A 15859-nucleotide genomic window follows, 5' to 3' on the forward strand; every position below is an offset into this window, starting at 1 on the left:
GTCCCAAAACTGATCCCTGAGGGACACCTGCATGTATACTTCTAAGAATTGATGAAAAGCCTTCTGAAACCACCTTTTGTTGACGATCCGAAAGACAACTTTCTATCCAAGATAAGAGCTGATCATTTAAGCCAGATTGTTTCAGTTTAAATAAAAGTCCTTTATGCTAAACTTTATCTAAAGCTCTAGATACATTACAAAATACAAACCTTATTCGTTCAGTGTAATTTTACTTTTTTTTGTGAATATGTCTTTTTGATCGAGTTAAGCCATTTCAATTGATATTTTATTGTGTGTCTTTTTATGTTGTAATGTTACACCACTGTTTCAGGTTAGGGTGAAGGATGGTGCCTGTTAAACCGTTGCGTTGTTATGCACATGTCCTAAGTCAGGAGCCTTTTGTTCAGTGGTTGTCGTTTGTTGGTGTGGTTCATAAGTGTTTCTCATTTCTCGTTTTTTATATAGATTAGACCGTTGGTTTTATCTGTTTGAATTGTTTTACAGTAGTCATTTTGAAGCCCTTTATAGCTTGTTGTTCGGTGTGAGCCAAGGCTCCGTGTTGAAGGCCGTACTTTGACCTTTAATTGTTTACTTTTAACACATTGTGACTTGGATGGATAGTTGTCTCATTTGGACTCATGCCATATCTTCTTATTTATACTTACATCCCTTCCACTATCCATATTACTGATAATTTTATGATATATTTCAATTAACTGATTAACAGTAGAGTCTACTGGTTGGAATCCAGATTGAAACTTTGACAAAAGGTTATTACTCCTCATATAATTATACAAGTGTTTTAAAAGAACCTTTTCCATAATCTTACAAACAATATTAGTAACAGAAAATGGACGATAGTTAAGAGCTGAATGTGGACTACCTTTTCCTTTGAAAATAGGATAAACATGTGCAATTTTCCATAACAATGGAACCTGTTTAACTGAAAGAGACAATTAAATAATTTAGTTAATGGTTTAGAAATAAAGCTAGCAACCTCTTTTAAAATTCTAGGACTGATACCGTTAGGTCCAGCTGTTTTATTTATATTTAAAATCTTTAACTGGTCTAAAATTTCTTTCTCAGTGATGACAAATTTGTTTAAATGACATGGATGAGGCTCGTTATTATCAGGAATGTCTGGTTCCGTATCAATATTAGCTATATTAGCGAAATGATTGTTCGGGATCTCTGATTTGTCCAATGGATGAATAAAAATTTGGCCATCATGTTCTAAAAAAGGGGGTGAATCTCTGTTTTTTGTAAATTTTGACACCGACTTGGCATTGCGCCAACATTTACCAGGAGGAATATTTTTATCAATAAGTTGTGATATCAGTTTGCACTTATAGTCATCTATTGCCTTTCTAACTAAACTGATAACTTCATTACGAATTTCTCTAAATTTTTTCCAGTGATCTGGACTATTTGAAGTTTTCGCTTTATGGTGAATTCTATTACGATGTCTTATCTTGTTTCTAATTGAGTTGTTCTTAAATGGTTTATCATTTGGTCGGACTGTAATAGTTTTAGTAGGTATATATCTATTGACAGTACTTTCAAATGTTTTGACAAAGTTCATATAAACATCATTTATATTATTTGAGTTAAAAGCTACATCATTCCAGTCAGTTTTGATCAACTGGTTTTTAAGACCCTCTAAATCTATAAAAAAAAAGATGTGGTATGATTGCCAATGAGACAACTCTCCACAAGAGACCAAATGACACAGAAATTAACAACTATAGGTCACCGTACGGCAAAGCTCATACCGCACAGTCAGTTATAAATGGCCCCGAAATGACAATGTAAAACAATTCAAACGAGAAAACTAACGGCCTTATTATTTATGTACAAAAAATGAACGAAAAATAAATATGTAACACATAAACAAACGACAACCACTGAATTACAGGCTCCTGACTTGGGACAGGCACATACATACAGAATGTGGCGGGGTTAATCGTGTTAGCGGGATCCCAACCCTCCCCCTAACCTGGGACAGTGGTAAAATGGTACAACATAAGAACGAACTATAGAAATCAGTTGAAAGAGGCTTAACTCATCAAATGGATAAAAATACAAATAATACAAATACTACAAATACAAGTGGATCTGCACGTTTGAAATCTCGAATTTGTCTTTTGAACGAGTGTTGTTTAAAAGTTTTAAATGAAATTTCAACTGAAACAGGAGAATGAGAACTGCATATTGGAGTAAGAACAGTTACTGATTTAATCAAGTTTTTGCGATTTGTCACACATAAATCAATACAAGTTCCAGTTTGGGTTGTAAAGTTAGTAGACTCCAAAACAACATTCCTAATTTAAACGGTTAAGTTTAAAAGTATAAATTATTCTAAATAATAAGGATGTTCTTGTCCCAGGCAGAAAACCCTGGCCGTGTTTGGCGCAACTTTTTGGAAGTTTTGGTCCTCGGTGCTCTTCAGCTTTGTACTTCATTTGGCTTTCAAACATTTTTCATCTGAGCGTCACTGGTTAGTCTTGTGTGGACGAGACGCACGTCTGGCGTATTAAATTTTAAGCGTAGTACCTTTTGTTAGCTATTATTCGTGTGTTTCTTTGTCCTATATGTTCTCCCATTTATTTGTATTGTAGTCATGTCATGTAATGTTGTCATTTTAATGTTATATTTTACATTGGCATAAAAGCGGGAGGTTTGGCATGCCACAAAACCAGGTTCAACCCACCATTTTTTTCTTAAAATGTCCTGTACCAAGTCAGGAAAATTGCCATTGTTACATTATAGTTCGTTTCTGTGTGGGTTACATTTTAATGTTGTGTTTTTGTTGTGTCGTTGTTCTCCTCTTATATTTGATGCGTTTCCCTCAGTTTTATTTTGTAACCCGGATTTGTTTATATCTCTATCGATTTATGAGTTTCGAACAGCGGTATACTACTGTTGCCTTTATTTAAGTAACTTTTTAAAAGAGCTACTTGTGTTTAACAACATATCGCAATTAAAATCACCACAAAGGAAAAGTGGCAAATTACAATCAAGTGCTTTGTCTACTGACTCAATAAATAAGTTCCATATAATTGTATGAGAATTTGAGTTTGGAGGCCGGTATAATATACCAACTAAAAAATTTTCATTACTACAATTCCTCACTTCAACCCAAAGTAATTCAAGATTGCTTACGGATAGGTCATTCTGTATAATAAAATGTAGACTACTTTTCACAAAAATGGTCACACCTCCACCATGTCTATTTCTATCTAACCTTATAGGTCTATGAAACCAATTTAATTTAATTTGGTCCTCATTAATCGACTTGTCGAGATGAGATTCTGATATACAAATAAGGTCATCATCATGTAGTTCATTGTTAATGAGGTCTAACTTAGGAAGTAAACTACACACATTATTGTGTACTATTTTCAAATTCTTTTTATTACTCTGATCTGAACCTGGATTTTGCTCAATTCCTGCGATCAGTAACAAAAACTGAATAGTACTACTGAGGATAAAAACATTTTTTATGATAATAGGGAGAGTTATGTTGTGATTAATATAGTTTACAAATTTACAGATTAATGTTAAAAACATTGATCAGTCAAAACTATCAAAACTAATAATGAATATATACTCAAACATAAGCATATGATGTACATTTTGTACAGACCATTAAAACACGGACTGAAAGCTGACATTGATTGACAGGGCACTCAAAACTTATCAAGGGAGAGTACAAAACAAAACATACATAACATATATACAAAAGGAAAACATGGATAAATAACAGATGTTAACAGTATCAATTAACACTTGTCTTAGTGATACTGTAATAGTATTGAACAAAAAATGAGTAAGGTCTGTGTTCATGCAGTATTCTTTGTTTTAGAGTTACAGTGATGTGGGGTAATATTTGCATAGTAAAATGTAAAAAAAAAATATATATATATATAGAAACAAAAATAGGATAACGCATAGCCTGAATATTAAGACAAAAAACGAATACTACACAGTGAAATTGACTAGACTAAAATCTATTTTGAATTTTTATATGCATGACGGATTTGCAAACTTGAAAATAAGTTTCAATTTACGAGTGCAGAAGTGAGAAACACGTTTTGATTGTCTACTTTTTAGATAATGATAATTGTATATGTCGCAAGACAAATGTAGGTAATATTCGGTAATAGTGAAACCATTCGTCAGGTCTTTGTGTTTAAATATCATGTGAATTACCTATGGATGTAAATAATGAAATGTGTATGTTAACAACCTGCAAGCAAACCGGAAATATGGGATTTTTAAAAATTTAAACCAAATTGGTAGGAAACGTACATTTTCCGAAAAATATTGTAAGATAAAAATACTGATGTGGTATGATATTGCCAAAGAGACAACTATCAACCCAAGGTTCAAACGTGTGTTATCGACAATAAATAATGATCAATGAACAGAAATTATAAAAAGACATATGGTACCTGACAATATAAAAACAAATATGGAAAGCATGCTATTGAAGTCAATTTACACACATATCATTTTTACAGTTATTTGCATATTTCCTCAAAAATTTCGAACCGATGTCTAGTTCCTTCCTCGTCTGATTCATATACATGACCATTGAAATACCGCGATCTCACAATGTTGTCAGGTTGGTACAGTCTATATTAGAGACCATGGTTGAGTTTTGTAATATAATCACCAATTTTAACTTTGAGTGCTTCGTTTGTACTCTTCTTTTTACGCACGTTGTTTGGAGCTTTATCTGCGGGGATAACAAAATATTTTAGGTAGGACAGGTGTTTTGCAAGTTTGAGTCTTTAAAGATTGATGTAGCATGGGTAATCATAGACCCATTCAGTTTTTTAATTTGTGGAAAAAATTTAGTAACTAGTGTTCAAAAGACTTTAGTATGTCAATATTTATATTTTAAATTGTCAAAGGTATTTGCCTTTGGGTCTCAAACTTAATGCATAAGATGTAAATCTGACAAAACTTCCAAATTATGAGCCAATGCTATACCCAAAAAGACATCGTTCTTGTGTACAAAAGTCAAAGATATTAGTCTGTAAGATATCTATATTTTCATTTTAAATTGTCATATGTATTTGTCTTTGCGCCTCAAACTTAATGCATTTGATGCAAATCTGCTGAAGAACTAAATTAGCATATTTCACATATAGTCCCATCGCAGAAACATTATCCCTCATAAAAGTTTGGAAGACAGGCTACTCTTAAATGACATGTTTGACAATTTTGGTAATAAAACTGAAAGAAAATGAAACAAGCATTTGACGCGATTTATCATGTTTATGAAAAAGTAAGACCGAGTTCACTGAAATATTCAAGATAATGTATCTTGCTTTAATTTTGATAGATGCAAGATAAAGTTTTACCCGATGAGTAGACATTTGAAATTCAAAATGAATGTTAAAAGTCATCACGCTGTAACAACATTCGTCCAACACTAAAATATCCTCTTTATCTCCATATATTATGTTATTGCTGATTTCTTCAGTTTTATGCTATATTGTTAATCCATCGACCTATACGATTTAAGGTATCATCAATTCTGTACACAGTACTACCGGATATTAGAATAAGGGGTGATAACCCTAGAGTTACTGCCATTACAATGGTAAATGTTGATTTACTACTAAAAGTCTGAACCAAAAAGCCATAAAGCCCTATTAGTGCGATAATACCAATCAGATTAGCAATAAAAAAGAACATTAACGCCTTCTTTCTCAACCTTTTCAATCCTAATATCCTGTCTTCGTTTGATAGCCCCTTTGATACGGACGATCCGACAACGTTGGAGACAAGTTCCTCCCAGAATTCAAATTCAGTTTGGTTATAGTCACTCAAACTAACAGATGATGCACTCAAACTTCTAAGTGACGTTGTGTTAACTGAAAAAAAACAACATATTTCGTTAAAATTTGACCAACAATTTAACGAAATGAAAAGAAAAAATGATTATGAAAAAATACAAGCAACACCTGTTCAATAAAAATACATGCATGCAATAATATTCTTTTCAAATGTTCTTAATCGTTGTGAGATGACATCAGACCAAATAATAATCCATAAAACGCTTCTATTTTCTATTATTATAATATAGAAAAGATAGAGCGATTAAAACAGATAAGTTTTTAAATAAATCTGAACATATTTTTTTTCAGTACAATTTTTTTTTAGTGCAACAACATCTAAAATTCATTGTACGCAGATTTAAAGCAATTTTCCATTCCATTATATGGTCAATTCAGATAGATTCCGGGCACCTGATATCGATTTAAGTTTTGAAATTTTGTCTTCGTTCTTTAGTTTGAAATATAAATTCAATTTCCATTGATTCGAAATTCTATTGATATAATTCTTGTGTTTCTCTATTGCTCGAATGATTTATACTAGTGAGACTAATACGCCCAATAATTATACCCGAAAAGGCATGTCACTATCATATACATGTATACATGCTATAAATCAAATCGACTTGAGAAAGTTTGATGAAATTTTAGTTTCATCACTGTTCTACATTGTACAAAGAATAGGAAAGTCACGCATTTGTATATTTTTCTGTTCGACGAGACTAAAAAATAGCAAAGCGATTGCACTACAAAAAAATCTAAATCGTAACAATCATTTATATGGACACTGTTTCATGTAAAAATATAATTGCTCAGTGCGGATTTGTTTCCATATTCGTATGAGTACAGAAGCTGTGTTCACATTCTCCACAATATAATTATAAAAGAATTTTAAAAGTCATTCTCTTCTTTTTTGATATCAGCTTTTGAAATACATTTTCTGCTGTGTGTGATTTCTCTTTTATCATGATTAAGCATATGTACTCTGATTACACTGATTTTTATCATCCTCACAACAAAATGGTATTGTGATCTCCAGCACGAATTGACAAGTTTGTGTGGGTATATTTCAAATTGCCATTAAGAAATCGAGAAAATTGCTTTTGAGGAAATAAACTCAAAACGATTGTGTGGTATGAATAAACAGGTAAATGTCTAGGTTTGTATCAAAACAAGAGAGAACAGATACCAAGGGCGGATGATTCGGAAATCATCAGTCCAATAAAAACAAACAATAACATGGCAAAAATTAAAAACGACAAAAGATGAAACAACAATGACAAAACATTACTTAAAAAATTAAAGACTGAACTACACGAACCCCACAAAAAAACCGGGGTGAACTGAGGTGCTGGTGAAGCGTTCAATTCTAGCCCCATGGGATCGATTATGCACGAAACTCAAATCTTTTAGTTATTTCGAAATTTTACCAGTGAATTTCACACTTATAGTCGTCTGATGAAACCTGGTAAAAAATCGGCAATTAGTGGGACACCATCGGTTTTCAATGTATAACCCCTTTATCTGTTCAAACCTGTGTAATGCAATTTGAAAATATGTTTGTAAGAATGCCAAACATACATGTACTAAAAATATATCTTAGACTAAATTTAAAATCTTTCTTGAACAACATAGTTGATTTTTCATATCCGTTTTTTGCATGAGTAGAAAAATAAACGGACTTGACAATATACTACTTAGCTTTTGTTAATTGGACCAATCAGTCCAAGATTAATAGACGGATTGTTGTTTCCAAGTATACAGTGAAACATCTCGTTTTATTAATTTAAAAGATGAAAAACAGAAAATTTGGCTATGCAGTAGGTCAACTACGGACCCCTCAGAGTAGTTGCAAGGGTTAATGTGTTCAGATTGATGTGCACTCCATATACGAGGCATTTGATGTAACGTTCTCATTCCGACTAGGCGAAGATGAGTACTTATTATACATCACGCAGGCCCCAATTACACAGGCATGTCAATATTTCTATAGCACAGACAACTCTTCGGGTATTCACTGCACGAAGAAGTTTCTATTTTTAATGGTCTAGAAATTCGCTGTCAAGTATACGTATATCCTCTAATGGTGAATTAATCTAAAAAAAATCCTCTTTTGGCTATCGAATTAGTCTAACCCAACCACGTGCCGTTGTAGATTAATAATGACTAAATGTTAACTTTAAGTTCTTCTTTATGTCTCATTTTGTTAATACAAATAAAATATAGAAGGTAAACGTTAACATAAAGCAACAATACGAGTTAACGAATAGACTATTTCATGTACATTCATATACAAGTTTTTGTATTATAATTTATGTTTGAAGATGTAAAACATATGTACCTTGTTGAAATTTCCGTCGTTTCGTCATTTTCCGTTTAATTTTCGGTAGGTGAAAAAATTTTGGTACAGTGGCAGTTTGCTAAAAACATAAAAATTGATAAGCATATACATATATTATCATATGTTTTACTATAGAAGAATTCAACAACGCTATTCCTATGTCTTCGTATAGAAAGCTTACTTTAAATTGTTTAATCATTTTTGTGTAATTATAGATGATTGAAATAAAAATCTTTTGAAAAATGGTATCAAATCAAATGAAACTCATGGAAGGATTGACAAATATAATCAGACGTAAATATCTTGAATTTGTTTTTTATATATCAACATTTACTTACATTATCACGTGTTCCCCATGATTGATCCACAATATTACAGATAGCGTAGAGAGGTAGTATCATATACATTAATGGAATAAAGAACAAGTAGACGACACCCGTTACTAATATCCACATATCTGTTGGGTATAGCATAGCTCCATAGATGGAACTACCAAGTATAAGCATTACTAAAAAACCTTCTGCGTGCTCAAAATGTCCAACTTGGAAGCCTAGTTTGTAGAAGTATAAAAAGTGATAAAATATACTGTAGAACGATGTATACGTTAACAGATGAAAATACATATACTGATAATTTAAATATACAATACATTGGTTTGTAATTCTCTTCATGTGTATTGTCTGTAAAATTCCATATACATAGCGCATGTTCATACGCTGTTCATTCAAGAACCTCATCAGTCAGTCATGTCTTTTAATGTGTATGTCTTTAAGGGAGGTTGGTATTGATAGTAGATTTTTGACAGTCCATGTTAAATTTATCGCAGTGGATTTACAGCTTAAAATACTACAGAGACAATAGTTAAAAACCCGTTCACGAAATAAAACATGATTTTTTTTTTCTATTATTCACCTTCCGATGTCTTTTGAGATATTTGTTCTGTTCGATTGCTGTATATTGGCGTGTACTCACATCTGGTATTAATAAATTGACAAATTACATAGTATCAGAAATGCCGTGTTTACTTTGGAAAAAAACAAAGGTACATAGTTCTTTGGTATTGATTGGCTAATAAAGTTTCAAAATTTCAAACTTATTATAACTTTCAGGTAAAATTATTATAACCATGGAACAACTTTTACTAGAGGTCAATTACTGATTGTTATTTTCATATTTGTGATTTAAGATAACTAGAGGGCTTTTAGCTGTTTATTTTTAAAATCATGTCTGATGCAAGACATAATTCAGAAAGACTTCCATAATCTTGTTTGTATTTTATTTTCCATTTCCCTCTAATGTGTATTCACAAACTACAAAAGTGTTGTTTTTATTGTATACAAGTTTAACAATGTCATGCTATATCGTTTGTACCTACCTTTTGCCAAGTCTTTAAAAATAATAACAGTGTAAACTACAAATGTGTAGACTGTTCCTGCTCCAAAGACCATTATCAAAATCTTTGTAATAATCAACTGTACTGTTGAAGCAACTTCACTGAGTAACATCAAGCAGTAGGCAAAAACTATGGCAACTATCACAGGAGTTACAACGATGAGAGGTGCACCAGTCACTAATTCCAAACCGATACTCATCATTACGATTGTAGACCCAGGATATAAAAGCATTATAAGAAATAGTTGCAACAAGTAGAGGGCGTAAAGAACAGAAAATGCATCGTTTGTGGATAGCAAGGCTCCGAGTTTCCGAATAACCAATATGGCGTTTGCATAATCTGACAGTAACCATCTACGACGTTGCTTCATGAACTCATACGTATTTTCTGGGCAGAACGTAGTATTCCTAGCATTACTAGAATATCGTAATTTCCACCCTTTCAACATCAATAACGTACACATCCATCTATCTTCACCTAAAATAATAAATTAAATATGCAAAAAAACATTTAAGCCGCGTCAACGTTTATTTATCTGATTTGATACAAAATCATTTATTTCCTTTCTTTATAGGTCTATGAGACCAATAAGTGAGGTAATAAGTATATATGCAGTAAATCTTTAAATGTCTGAATGCAGTCAATTTTAAATGTATGATATGTAACAATAAACGAGTGATAACTTTAAAAATATGATGCAAAGGTTAAGTTATCCAAATGTAACGTTTTACGGACATTTATATAGGGGAAGAATTTTCAAGAATATTGAAATGTTGAATATTGCAAATATGTCCTCAAAATAGTTAACAATTTTTATACCGCTGTCTTTTGTAAAAACATCTTCCATTTTTTCTACTGGTCCCGAATATTCGTCAACAACCTCTCTAACAGCATTCAGTTTATACATACTAAAACATCCTGGACAACACATAACTGAGCCAATAATGTTCTGCGAACTTTTAATTGTCCAGAAATCTAAAAGTACAATATTACGTGTTAAAATATCAAAATAGGATACCAAAATAATGTATAAAGTGTAGTGCACTAATAAGAAAAGAAATTATTCAAAACAAAATATGAATGTGCATAAGCTTGCAATTACCATTTATTTTAGAATAAATTTGTGTTTATCATTTACTAAGCGAAACTACAAACTAAAGTTGAAGACAAAGTTCACAGCCTGAAGTGGGCTTCACACTGTCTGCATCCGAGGCTACTATTTCGCTAAGTCAATGCTAAATACAACAGTATTATAATGATTATAATAACGGTCAATATTTATAAAACATCACACGGAAAAAATATCTCAGAATATTCATTATTTGAACTTTTGCTTGAACCCAAGAAAAAATTGTGAAATTGTTAAAAGGCTACATACGATATTTCATTTTAGGCAAACGGCAATGGTTAATTCTTTACTTCGAATTGTACTGCAATAATTATTCATTTTATAAAGATATTAAGGATGCCGACAACAATTGCGCTAAGCTTCGCCAACGAACGTGAACAAATATTTAATGGACGGGTAGAACCCATACTATTAACAACAGCTCTACTAACTATAAGGTAAAGGTGAGCTTTTCTCCAAATAATTCATTTTAACTTTATCACAAATCAAAAAATTATATTTATTAAAAGAACGTCTTACAAGAAGGATAATAATTTTCAATATAGTACTTTTAAAATATTGCAATACAATGCAATATGTTTACAATGTGAATTTAAGACTTGTACATATCCCTTTTTCATCCAAACTGCTTTGCTAGTGACTGTTTCCAATAGTGTTTCAAAAATATTGCCAAATACTGTATTTGAATTTTTTTTTTTATCACTGTATTTGAATGTCACAATGAAATCTATCGTATATTTGCTACTGATTTATAAACATAAATGTCGACAACTATGATATAATAACACAAATTTATGTTGAATATTAAAGTAATTCATTGACTTCTCGAATCAACATTTTGCCATATGAATTATGAAAAAACATTGACAATCATGTAAAACTTCTTTTTAGGTAAAGGTTATCAACTTCTAGTTTGCTTTCGTTTCCTATCATGATGGAGGGTTGCTGTTTACATGGAGGCTATATAAATTAGGGTTTCCAATGGTAAAATTGAAGTTATCCCTTTAAAAAAGTCTTACGGACGCCAGCCATCCTGATTTGACTAACCGTTATAATATTTATATACCAAAGATGACCAGGGCTATTTTCCAATTGTCGTAGCGACAATTACAAGAAAATTGACAAAAGTTCACTGTGCAAACACGCCATATTGTTTATCTAGTTGAACCTCAAGAATAATTTAAATTGAGACAACTGGACCACCATTCGTTTATCTTTAAAACGTTTTGTATATAATAATAATAGTACTGGACATCTATTTTTGAAAAGAAACATGTATAAGCATTACTTTACGATTAACTAAGTGAATATATTAGAATTCATGTAATGACATCAGCTTATGATAATAATTGTATTAGATATTAAATTCATCTATTAACTTAGTTCTGAAATTCGAATGGTAACCTTTCGAATAAGACTAAAATGAAACAAAGAAACTAAGATAGATGATTTAAAAAAAAAAAAAATATATTACACAATGTCAACAGTCCGGTTATCTCCATCAGTCTGAGAGACCAAAGACGTGTATGTTAGAAACTATAGGTTACCCTACGGATCTTAACAATGCGCAATGGAAGTTTTAACGTTTTGTTGAAATTACCAAACTATGACATTTTTTTTAAAACTTTTGTTTCAGTTTTGTCCAAAAAAAAAGGCAAATCTAGAACAATTAACCTACATTTAGGTTGATGCCTTGCATTAATTATATAAGATATAAATGACACTTTACAAATATGGTGCGTCCGAACCAACAACAATCACTGAATAACAGATTCCTGGTTTTATAAAGACTCAGAATGTGACATTGTTTTTCATGTTTGTGAGCACCCAACCATCTTCGAACTCAGCACACCATCAGAAGAATCTGCAAAAATCAGTTGAAGGGCTTGCTCATGATCGGCAGACAGTACAAAAAAAACCTCAAAAGACAAAAGACTTCAATATGATAGACAGCAACTAACGACTAACACTGAATTACAAGCTCCTAAAACACAGGCACACATTTTTCCTGTTGAACTTACTTTAAATAAAGCTAATACTAACAATGACCACTGTCCTTTCCTCGATCTTGATATCTATATCATTAACGGGAAGCTTAATACAAAAAATTATGATAAAAGAGATGATTTTTCATTTCCTATCGTTAATTATCCATTTCTAAATGGTGACGTTCCCTTGTCACCATTTTATGGTGTTAATATATCTCAACTTGTACGATTCGCTCGTGTATGTAACAACGTATTAGATTTTAGCGAGAGAAATTTATGTATTACTGAAAAATTATTACACCAGGGTTTTCGATATCATAAAATAGTCAAAACATTTACTAAATTTTATCATCGGTATAAGGACATCATTCGTAAATATAACTCAACATGCAGACATCTTATACGTTCGGGTATTTCACATCCAATCTTTTATGGTAATATTCTTCACAAAGCACAAAAATGTCAGTATTCACCTCAAAAGCTAAAAAAACCTTTAAACAGACTTATTAAGAAAGGATATAGTTACGATACTGTTGTCAGGGCATTACAAATTGCATATTTTGGCTTTAATATTGATTCACTTATAGGGTCTTTGCATCGGAATTAAACATATTTATTCTAAAACCAGTTGTTGGCATGACACGGGTTATGTTCTTCTCATATATTTTATGATGGTATAATACTAAACTCCTAACAGGAGGGATTGTGCCTGATATTCATATGATTAAGACATAATCTTTCAATCAGTTTAATTGAGGTCTGGAGCTGGCATTTCAGTAACTGCTAGTAGTCTGTTGTTATTTATGTATTATTGTCATTTTGTTTATTTTCTTTTGTTTCCTATTCTGACATCGGACTCGGACTCCTTTTAAACTGAGTTTTACTGTGCGTACTGTTGTGCGTTTGTTTTTTCTACATAGGCTAGAGGTATCGGGGGAGGGTTGAGATCTCAAAAAACATGTTTAACCCCGCCGCATTTTTGCGCCTGTCCCAAGTCAGGAGCCTCTGGCCTTTGTTAGTCTTGTATCATTTTTAATTTTAGTTTCTTGTGTATAATTTGGAGTTTAGTATGACGTCCATAATCACTGAACTAGTATACATATTTGTTTAGGGGCTAGCTGAAGGACGCCTCCGGGTGCGGGAGTTTCTCGCTGCATTGAAGACCCATTGGTGGCCTTCGGCTGTTGTCTGCTCTATGGTCGGGTTGTTGTCTCTTTGACACATTCCCCATTTCCATTCTCAATTTTACATAGAGAATATGACGGGATTAGACTTGTTAACTTTACAGGAGCACTGACAATACTTATTAAACTATAAGGTAAAAATACTCATTTTGATACACAAAATATTTACCTTTAGCGTAGTCGAACATCTGTAGCCAAACAATAGGGTGAATATGAACACCTTTTGGGCGTGTTCGACCACAGACCGCCCCAACATTTGGGTCAGATTCACACTTGTGTAGAACATCCATGATACTTGTATCCTCAAAGGTCATATCTGCATCTGTTGTCAGAATATAATCGTCACAATCAAATTTAAACTCTTCATGATATATTTGTTGTGTATCTGTTATGGTGTATATACTGTTTGATAATCCGTTTTTAACCGAAAGCTTTTCAATTGAGCTCGTATCGCTAATAAATACTTCGATGTATGGGACGGTTGTCGTCTCTGTTTCAACACTGTTAATCTCAGATTCATTATCTATGATCAGCGACTTGGATTTGTTGTCAGGAACTGTCAAATTATTTTGAGTGGGTTTGCGTTTCTCATTAGACAAATCCATTGATTCCACAGAAAGCAAACTTGCCACGGAGGAATTTTTCGACACATTTGCAGATGACTTCCGAAAATTAGACGAACGATAGTTCAAAACATACTTCATATACATTACCTGACTCCAACGCTTTTTTGCATTGACCTTAGATACATCTTTCAAGTGAACAAATAATGGCATTTCATTGTCAATCTTCCACGAAAGCTGTATTCCGTATGGTGTATATAACATAACCCCTTTATCTCTATCTGTAAGTAAATTTTCTTCAATTAAGCCCAGTAACTGGAGACCAAACTGCTTAATATTCTGTCCATCAGCACCATTATCTAAGAATATGTGGGATTCTAAAACGACGTTTTCTCTTTTCAAAAACTTTGAAACCGAAACATTTCTTATACTAGCAAGTAATCTGTCCATTTCTATTTGTGATTCCTGATACATTGTAGTACATATAAATACTCGTCTGACATTTCTTTTATTGTTAGCTGATATGTTAGATGGTGTTGCATTTATTGTATTATAGGTCCTACTTAATAAATGCTGTGTTGTTAAAACGGCTTCATATATACTGAACTCGTTAGACAGTATAGTTCTGTCATTCAATATATCCAGCAATACCGGTAGTATAAGTAGTCCCGCTACAGTTCCGTACAATGCAATATTGTCTGCACTAACTTTGATTTCTTGAGAAGATGATGGACTTATAGTACTAGCCCATGAAATGTGCGATATGTCTATCACTGACGAAAACGTTAATACCAGTATAGATGACATTATAATTGACGAAAAATATATGGGCAAATGAACAATATATCTTGCAACTTTAGATCTTGCATTGAAATACTTAACACACTGACATAGAAATGAAGTCAGCAAGATCGAAACACAGAGACAAAGATTTTTTGCATTCGGCAAACACAAAGTCTCGAAAAATGACTTTAATGATACCAATTCATTCGTGCTAGATTTTCGTTGTAAAAAGTAAACAGCAAACACACAAGTAAGCATCTTCAAAATAATATATAGTAAAGCGGAGTTCTGAGTCCCTCTGTTTTCTGTTGTATGTGTAAATATTTGATATTTAAGAGTATTAAATATTGATATTGTGACCATGAAGAAAAATATTAATCCAGATTCTTTTGCCGTCATTCTGTCTGTAGTCACCAGCAGTACAAAACAAGCAATTATGCAGCTTATGAAAACTATTACCAATAGTGTGTGTATGATCCGACTTGTTTTTGTGTTGTTCTTCTGAAACAAAAACAAAAAGACCTATGTATATGTATATAATCCATATCCCTTTAACAATAATTTTAACTGCTGCAAAGCAGACAACTGATTTTTTATTAATTGTTATTGACAGTGAACTCGCTTTCAAT

General features: G+C 32.3%; 1 protein-coding gene across 1 annotated transcript in view; it reads right to left on the bottom strand.

Moving 5' to 3' along the window:
* Positions 1 to 15859, bottom strand: part of LOC127727729 (uncharacterized) — a 178462-nt gene that overhangs the window by 148389 nt on the left and 14214 nt on the right. The window contains exons 4-5 of the mRNA XM_052234842.1: positions 14054 to 15731; positions 10403 to 10558 (exon numbers count right to left, since the gene is read on the bottom strand). Of these exons, the coding sequence (XP_052090802.1) occupies positions 10403 to 10558; positions 14054 to 15731 (1834 nt within the window). The remainder of the gene's footprint in view (positions 1 to 10402; positions 10559 to 14053; positions 15732 to 15859) is intronic.

Source organism: Mytilus californianus, unplaced genomic scaffold, assembly GCF_021869535.1.
Source record: "Mytilus californianus isolate M0D057914Y unplaced genomic scaffold, xbMytCali1.0.p SCAF_2, whole genome shotgun sequence".
In the NCBI taxonomy this organism is placed as follows: Eukaryota; Metazoa; Mollusca; class Bivalvia; order Mytilida; family Mytilidae; genus Mytilus; species Mytilus californianus.